The sequence below is a fragment of the Miscanthus floridulus genome, chromosome 10 (assembly GCF_019320115.1).
Source record: "Miscanthus floridulus cultivar M001 chromosome 10, ASM1932011v1, whole genome shotgun sequence".
NCBI lineage: Eukaryota > Viridiplantae > Streptophyta > Magnoliopsida > Poales > Poaceae > Miscanthus > Miscanthus floridulus.
Window position 1 is genome coordinate 136,402,803 of NC_089589.1, and position 9,428 is coordinate 136,412,230.

General features: G+C 40.4%; 1 protein-coding gene across 1 annotated transcript; it reads right to left on the minus strand.

The window, feature by feature from the left end:
- Positions 1–5,209: 5,209 nt before the first annotated feature.
- LOC136485802 (AP2/ERF and B3 domain-containing protein Os01g0141000-like) lies at positions 5,210–6,444 on the minus strand. Its single transcript, XM_066482635.1, has one exon. The coding sequence runs from the start codon at positions 6,339–6,341 to the stop codon at positions 5,259–5,261; it is 1,083 nt and encodes a 360-aa protein (XP_066338732.1). The 5' UTR covers positions 6,342–6,444; the 3' UTR covers positions 5,210–5,258.
- Positions 6,445–9,428: the final 2,984 nt, after the last annotated feature.

Consider the following 9,428-nt stretch of genomic DNA (forward strand, 5'->3'; position numbering starts at 1 on the left):
AGAGTTAATAAAACACACAATAACCAAAAGTTTTTTAACTTAACATGAGGATAAAAATGTAGCACCCGGTTTTAAGGACAAAACCAGATACACACCATATGTGAACCCAGGAAGTCAAATCTCACATATAGCTACAAATAAGGGTAATATCATAAGACAATGCTTAAATACATAGCGTATTAGTATAAAGATTATAACCTCAGAGTATAGACAGCGAAAAGACAACTCTGATCTTCAGGCGAAGACTCCAATACCATAGGGACAACTGACTTGTTGATCACAAGCCTAATTCCTCCAAACCAGCAATCTGGTACCCATCCGGAATTTTTGTCCAAATATGTGAAAAATAAAGCAAGCGTAAGTACATGTCGTACTCAACAAATATAACATGGGGTTCATGAGGCTCAAAATGTTAACACTGGTTTAACTACGATTAGCTTTTAATGAGTCATCTTTTAGCAATTGGGAGGCAACAAGTTTATCACAAGCCCATAAACACATGATCAGGTAAACATGAACAATGAATAGCATAAACAGTAATCATTAATGAGCATATTCATCATCAGTATCATCCATGTTCATCATCATTAACCATTAATGATCATCTATTCCGTAAAGCCGCTTGTGACCATGAGCACGGCTGATATACCAGTTTTACACTCTGCAGAGGTTGTACACTTTCACTGTGAGTCGTGATTTACCCTTTCGCCCGAGGTAGCTAATCTCTTGACCCACTTTCAAGGAAGGTCGACAGGGTTCACTATGAAGCCTTTGAAAGGTTCGTCTAACAAGTTAGGGCCATTAGATTCACTTGGCAAACAGATATAGGAACCCCCTGTCGAATGGCACAATGACACACAGCCTATACACATAAGAGTAGAGGCTGTCCTATATCCGATTAGTCAAGCCATTCTTACGCCAATAAGGGTAACCACTAACAAGCTAGAAAAGGTCCTCATACCGAGCTAAAGCCAGAGCCATGTAGCCCTCACAGCTATACTGTAAGTCCCGGATGATCACTTACAGATAAGTCCTTAGGGAGAGGAATCTAAAGCACCATAAAATAGCCCAATGCTCTAGCCCCCTTGTTCCATGTTGCTAAAAAGCAACTTTTAGTGTTTATTGCATATATCATTAGTCAAGTTACAAAATCATGGTTGTAGTTGAGCACTAGCATCAAACTACCCAATACAATACCCCATAGGTATCAAGGTACAAGGTACAAAGTACTAGGAAATTCTTAGTGGTTGTCAAGGTAGACACATGCAGTATGAATTAAATGATTAAAGGTGTATTAGACAACAAGGAAGATCCCATGCTATACTTGCCTTAAACACTTGCTCAACTCTTATTCCATCTGCTTTCGGTCATCTTCTTTTGATCTTCAGCGTCCAGAAACGGTTCTCGTCTACTCGTAGCAAGCACCACACATAGGCAATCATACAAGCAACAAATAAAAGCAACTAAGAACAACAGAGCAAAGAGCTTTAAAACAGCGTGCTAAGAGAGAACTCACTGCTACGATCGAGAGAACGCAAGAAACACCGATAATGGAACTATCGTTAAAAAGAAATGACTAATAGGAGTTTTATATTATAAAAGAAAAGAAAACAACTACAAGCTTGATTTATTATCATTAAACAAAACCATTGAAGAGTTATTAATTCAGATTAGACAAATTAAATTTTAATACAAAAGTTGAGTTAAAACAAGTCATGTTTTATTTATAAATATTATCGTATAGTTTTAAGCAAGTTAGATATTAACTTTGCAAAATAAAGTAACATGTCAGATCATTTATTCGAATTATACATGGTGCGTGTTTACACTAACCAAATTATTATTTACAAACATATTTATGTTGCTATTAATCAAGTTAACAGTGGCGCACAAAAAGATGATCGTTAATCTCCATGTTATTTTTAATTTGGAAAGCAGTGTGAATAGAGATAGTCAAAATTAATATTTAAACTAAAAATTTAGAAAACATGAAGTGTGTTAAACTTTGTTGTCATACAGTAGACTACATCGATTCCAACGCGACATGGAAATAATAGATTAAAGTGGGCTAAAGCGATGAAGATATGATGGAAATAAGATAACGACAATGATGAACATATATAACTACAGAGACTGAGTGGCAGCCTGAGCAGCTCCACGACTGTATATGAACGGTACAATTTCTTGAGTGAGGAATAAATAGAGAATGAGGATTTATTATGCATGAATGACAAGGCATGCCATCAGCACAATATTTGATCACTAAAATAATGGACAATGAGGTGATGCTGACCTTTTATTAATCGGCCATCGGGAGTTTGCTAGTGATGTAAGCAACAACATTGGTGCTGGTTCTGAGCAACGACGACTTGCAAGATTTGGGAACAGGCAGCTTGCCGCCGGCTGGTTTTGTTGGAGATGCATGGATGGCAAGCAGACACGGCCGACGCAACTTGCATGGGACAACCGGACGACCACCTTGCACAATGACCATGGGACCACATGAACGTGAGAGCGAGCTGACATATGAGAGTTAGGAGAATAGATTGACAGATATAGGCTCACCAGGTACAGAAGCAAACGACAATGAAGGGGAGCACTGCCGGAAAACGAAGCACAGTGCACACCATTGGAGTTCGCCGGAATTATCGTCGGGGACGGGTCATATAACGGATTGATACAAACAAGGTTGATAAGATGCAAAGAACGAAGATAGGTACCTTGTGATTGTTGATCAGCAAATAGCAGATTATCGGGAACAAAGACTCGGTCGGACACAGCCATGTTGGAGATCGGTAGGAACATGGCAGGCGGCCTTACTTGTTGCCGAGGAGAGGATGGCTGGACTGGGCAGCGCGGCGGCGATGACGACGACGAGAGGAGAAGAAAAATCTAATTTACTACTCGAGGAATTTCCCAAACTAGGGGCTCCCCTTACGGTAGTTTTGGTGTACTTTGCCAAAGGGGTTGGTACAGATTTATAGGGAGAAAAACTTCCCAGATCTACATCAACTAGCAATATGGTACTAATTGATGTTGCACCCTCCACATGCACTAATGGGCCTAAATAAATATTAAAGCTCATTAATAAATAAATGCATGGGCCTTTATGATTTATTAAGATTATTGCACATGGGCTTTGAGCGTTGGGAAAAATAAGAGATTTATTATTTTCATAATTAATTAATTTCATGGATAAAATAATTTCAAAAAAGTCCAGAATTGATATTTAAGCCACGAAAAATATTCCGAAAGCTCTAAAAATTCGAGAAAAATTCTCAGAGACATTATGGAACATGAGGAAACTAAATAAAGTATTTGGAGCCCATGAAAGAATATTTTAGAGCATCTACAAATTAGATTATGCTCACAGAAAAATAGGAAAAGGTTCCAGAAAAAGCCAGAAAAATTCCCAGAAAGTTTTTAGAGATAGGCCGATGGATTATGAACTCAAAGAAATGATTTGGAGCACAAGAAAAAGGATCTTAGGAATCTCCAAATGAAATGATTAAGATCGAGAGAGCAGGTATTTGATTAAAAAATAGAGACATGCCAGAGAAGGATAAACGACTTACTAAACGTGTTTTTAAAATGTTACTCACTCACCACACAAAATCATGCAACAAGCAAACATCACATCAAGCAAAACCCATCAAACTAATTTGGAAAAGATTGAAAGTTCACATTTTTCTATAACTAAATTTGCACTATCTTAAACTAATCTTGGAAAATTTTATATCAGCACTGAAATCATTTATTTTATTTATTATTTTCTAAGCATAACCCAAAATCAGAAATTTTGGGGTGTGACAAAAAAAAAATCTGTAATAGTCAACAAGAATGAAATTTGAATCAAAATTTAGATAAGGTTTCAAGATATATGATGCAATAATAACCACCATAGTTATCGGTAAGGTTTCAAACTAATTGCATATTTCTAATGTACAAGGGTGCCATGTAAAGAAAAATATGAATATGAATGAAGAATTTTTTAGATTAGTCCCTTACAAAAAAAAATATCAATAAGGTCTTGTTTAGTTCCTCCCCAAAATTTTACATCCTATTACATCGAATATTTGGACACATGCATGGAGTATTAAATATAGACTAAAAAATAACTAATTACATAGATTGTGACTACTTTACGAGATGAATCTTTTAAGCCTAATTAATATATGATTTGACAATAAAGTGCTACGGTTACACATGTGCCAAAGATGGATTAATTAGGCTTAATAAATTCGCCCTGTGGTTTACTGACGGATTTTGTAATTTGTGTTTTTATTAGTATCCGAACACCCCATGCGACCCCCCATGTAACATTCGATGTGACACCCGAAAACTTTATACCCTGGATCTAAACACCACCTAAGCTTATGATAACTAGATATAAACTACGAGTACCTATTATGTTAGAAAATAAACACAGAGAGAAACATACAATTTAATGTAACTAATTCTTTATTCTTCTTATATGTGTTAAACAATAACTAATATGTATATCTCCAAAAATTCTAGCCCGTGCAAGAGCACAGGTTGATGGACTAGTCAATACAAATAAGACTGGTCATCCTTTTGAATGAACGAAGCTGCAGCAACATATTATGAAAAGTCACCGTGACTGTGAATGAATTAAGAAAATCAATCTGTATCACAATAATTTGAGGAACTGTCAAAACAATCATCAGGAGCTTCTAAAATTACTATGTAGAGACTCTTAATCCTCTCTCTCTCTCTCTCTCTCTCTCTCTCTCTCTCTCTCTTGTGCATCTTTAACTTTGATTGCTTTTAATTTTAATATCTAGAACTTCGATTGTGTTTTTTGATTGATGATAGATAACACCCAACCTATTAACTAGTACCAGGGTGCAACATCTATCGACTTATTATTATTCATGCGTGTCGAACTGCTACAGCAAAAATAACCAAGCTAGACTGTATGAGAGTGAATCCAACACATCAAAACAAGAATTAAGCACACATGTTTAGTCTCTAGCAGATCGAATTAACTTGTTTCTGCACACGATGATGGCCGAAACTTGCGTGATCTTATAGGACTACTACATACTACATACGTACAAGCAACTAAAGACTCCCTAATGGTGTACATACAACTAGTTTTGCAGTCTGACTTAAACAAGTTATTGCAAAGACGAAGAACAAACACTGGCTAGTGGTAAAATTAAATTCAAGATCAAGTATGCGACAATATAGCTAGTGTATAATACGATCGCTGCTAGAACAAGACGGCACCTAGGTCAGAACAGCGATGATGAGCCAAGCATTTGCTTCTTCAACAATTCCTGCGGCCCATGCTCGAACGCAATCTCCACAGGCCGTGCCCGCTTCTGGCACCCGTCTCCGGCGATGTCGACAGCAAACAGCCTGACTACACGGGCTTTACTTGGTTTCTCCCCTGGTGGCGGCACCGGCATCCGCACCGGCGCCCTGTCGGTGGCGGCCGCCTTGGTCTTCTTGCAGTCGATGAAGAGCTGCTTCTCCGAGCCGTACGTCGAGTGGGAGAAGACGATGGTGTCCCTGGCTCGGAGGCCCTTCTCCCTGACGAAGCGGTTCCAGCCCTTGGTGAGGACGTGGCTCTGGCTGCTGTTCCAGTACGAGTACCCGAACCGCCACACCTTGCCCTCGCCGTCCTTGAAGTTGAGGAGCACGCCCTTGCCGGTGGCCACCGCCTCCGGCCCGTGCTTTAAGTGCTTCTCCGCGTGATGCTTGGGCACCACGAGGCGGTTGAGCTTGCCGACGTCGCTGGGCGTCACCGCCTTCTCGAACAGCGGCACACGCGCCCAGGCCGGTGTGGGCTGCGCACGTGCGCCCATGCCGCGGCCGCGCCTCAGGCCCTGGCGCAGCTCGTCGGCGTAGGTGTGCTTTCGTAGCATGTCGACGATCTCCGCCTTGGAGTGGGCAGCCAGGAAGGCGAGCTCGGGCGGTGACTCCCCGGCGCCCGGTAAGTTGGTCGCCGCCTCATGGCAGCGGTACCGGAGCGCGGCGACGTCGTAGGCGCGCGCGGCGGCCTCCTCGACGGCGAACGTGCCGAGCCACACCCGGGTGTGGCGCTCGTAGATCTGTGCGCCCCAGCGCCCGTTGGGCTGCGGCACGACACCCTTGAACCGCGAAGAACCCTGCGGCACCGCCGACGGCTGCGACCTGACGGCCTGCTCGCCCGCCGGCGAGATGACGTCTCCGACGACCGCGCAGCCTGGTGGGGCAGCAGCCAGCATCTGCGCGGCGCCGGACTCCGTGGTGGCCGTGGATGCGACTGAGGAGCGCGTGGAGGAGGAGGAGCTGTCCTCCGCCGCCGTGGGGCTCATGCGCTCGATACCCATGATGAGCTACAGCTACAGCTCCCTGCTCCCTCTGGAGTCTTGCTGCCTGTTTTCTTCGCTTTGGTTTCTTGTCGTGTGTGCGTGCTTGCGTACTGCCTGCAGCAGAGCAGCCTCTGCGGCCGGCCTGTCACCTGTGATAGTAGTATTCGCCGCTAGGCGCTTGCTAGAAACTAGGGTTGCTATGCTAGGGCTGGGACAAGACGATATAGATAGAAAGATGATGCAGGTGGTTGCTGAGTATGCTCGACGCTGTATCTATATATAGAGAATGGTATGCTTGTATTTTGCACCCAGGCACATGTGCACACAAACACATCTTGAGGCTATTAATTTGACGCCTTTTGCAAAATATATATCCAGTTCCAGATGTTGAATTTTGCTTGTCTTCACCCTCTAAAATCTCCAAATATATTATTACACCCTGGTAAAAATAGTGCGGCGTGGGGGGGGTTTTATACAGGATGTTGTTGGAGGATTTTATCTTTTACTTTTTTCCTCAACTTGAATGCGGATGTGGATGTGTATGACAAGCTCGTGCAATGTACCTGATACATATATGCGTCTGCTGTTGCGAAACCAAAAAAAAATAGGATAAGAACTACTTGGTATGCACTATAACCATGGCCGGTTTCCACGAAAAGCAGAAACAACTGCAAATATACATCCACAACCATGTTAGGATTTGTTTGGATGCGCATATAATCCCCTCAATCCATATGTGCTAGGGTGGTTTAGTGTGGATTTTTGTTTAAATTCCACACCAAACCACTCTAACCCATATGGATTGAGGGAGAAACATGGGCATCCATCAAAGGCCTTAGGAGTTTTGTAATACTCATGTACATGTCAATTTCAAACACCAAGTTTTATGGGTTTTCAAATGCCATCATTGTCCCAGTTAACCAACTGATATAGTTATCTTGTGCTCCCCCTATCCCAAAAAAAAGTGTCATTTTGGGTTCCATGCTGGTTGAACTTTGTTATTAGCAATATTTATATCTCTAAATAAGTTTATTACTAAAATATATTTAAAACATAATCTAATGATAGTTATCGTACACAATAAATTTAAATGATCTGTTGTTAAAGTTAAAAATGTTTGACTTATTGAGAAGTGAGAATGACATTTTTATTTTAGCATAGAGGGAGTAGCCTCATAAGTGATTTGGCTTATCTCTAACAAGCTTGAGTTTTTTTCTTTAAGACGAAGAGGTCTCCAACCTTGGCTGTTGGGACGCATGACCCTCTTAAATTAATCAGTTGAGCCACCTAGTAAGAAGACGGACAGAGTTTGAAATGTTTTTTTTATCATCTAGACTGACCTCATTTAATTTTCCTCGATCAGTGTGGGTGCCAGAGTAGATATATACATGATTCTCCTAATCACACGACCTTTGATACAACTATTCATATACAACTATTCTCCTATTCATATACAGAGTATCAAAAAAAAAAGTGGAGGGTTCAAGGTGAAAAATGCAAAGAATATAAACTGCAAATTAATTGTAATATAATAGTTGATCTCAAGATTTTCATAGACTTCGAGGTTCCCAATACAAAGTGTTTTGTTGGCTTCTTGTCTTTTTTAAAACAATGCACAAAGTGACTAAAACTTATAAAATCTATATGAAAATCAAAATAAATCCAAAAATTATAATTCAAATTGTTAAGTTCCTTTCTACTAGAGAGTGTAACCATGTTATTGCGTGTGAAATATAAATCCTGAAAAGCCTAAGGACATGCAAAACTCATAGAAAGTCTGCTCCAAAGCTAGTATGAAAAGCCTGAAAATTGTCAACTCCAAAGGCAAGAATATAAATCTGTGTGTGCGGACGGGAAGAAAATCAATGTCAGGGCCGTACTCGATGTGGAACAAAAGAATTGGCATACGTGTGAATTATATTGAATACAAACAAAAAGCTAAAATGCATTTGGAAATAGTTTAGGTTCCCAATGTAAAACTGTTTAATAGTTTTTTTTATTTTTACTAAAAATGATCAAATCCTTCGGAGTAGACATGGACAAAAATTTATGACCCGGTGCAACGTACGGGCGCATATCTAGTTTTTTTCTAAAAAGTACATGTTCACATTTTGTCATTCTAATTTCTTAAAGCACATGGTATCCGTTGATGCTTTTTAATTTATTTCATATAAATAGATTCCTGAAAACGACCACATTATTGTTTGTCTGCTTTTAGTTCTCCAGCCATGCTCACACTTCTTTCTATCTAGGACTTTGAATCTTTCAGCAAGTCTTGGCGCGGCATGCTTTCACGTTAGTACAAGGTGTCCAGAGAATGCAAAGATGGCTGACTTCTCTACAGACCATATTTTTTTGTGTAGGGACTGGCCACCATATTTACTTAAGCTAGTGCTGTTTGATTGAGATTCCTGTGAGCTTTTGGACCTGTAACACCCGAAAATGCATGGATAAATATGGATTTTTAGTATGGATCAAGTAATTTATTTAACGAAGGTTGACTGGCTTTAAAGAGAAATTAAAATTTGACATTTTTATCCGTTGCTCCGATAGAAGACTGGAGACTCCAAATGCGTAGAGCTCGTAGAATGTTTTCCATTTGACTAATCATACGCACTAATCGAATTTTGGATTTTGGATTTGTGGCAAGGGTTAGAACAAAAGAAATATGTACTGCTACAGTACACGTAGAGCTATAGTAATATAAGAATACCATGCGATTCTACCAAGGAGTCTTGTTGGTGTGACCTCTTCCTGTATGCCTTGTTTTTTTTTCTTTTCCCAACCAAAATCTGGCTGCCCAACAGTCTCTGCTTCCCTCTGTTCTTGCACCGGAAAAGGAGAGAGGAGAGAAGGGGGAAGAAGGAAGTGAGGACCTAGGGCTTGCCGTCTCTGCCTCCCTCCGTACGCCTTATCAACTTTTTTAGATCAAGTTTTGTGCATTGAATCGTCTAATTAGAAGGCGGTTAGTAGGAGTAATTCCCAAAATTCTCAAAATTAATCTCGTCCACGTTATGAAACTCCATCGGACTATGCAGTTCATCGTCGCGTTTGTCCTTTTAAAAAAATCACAAAAAAGTTTATGCTATATCTCGATGTAATCAA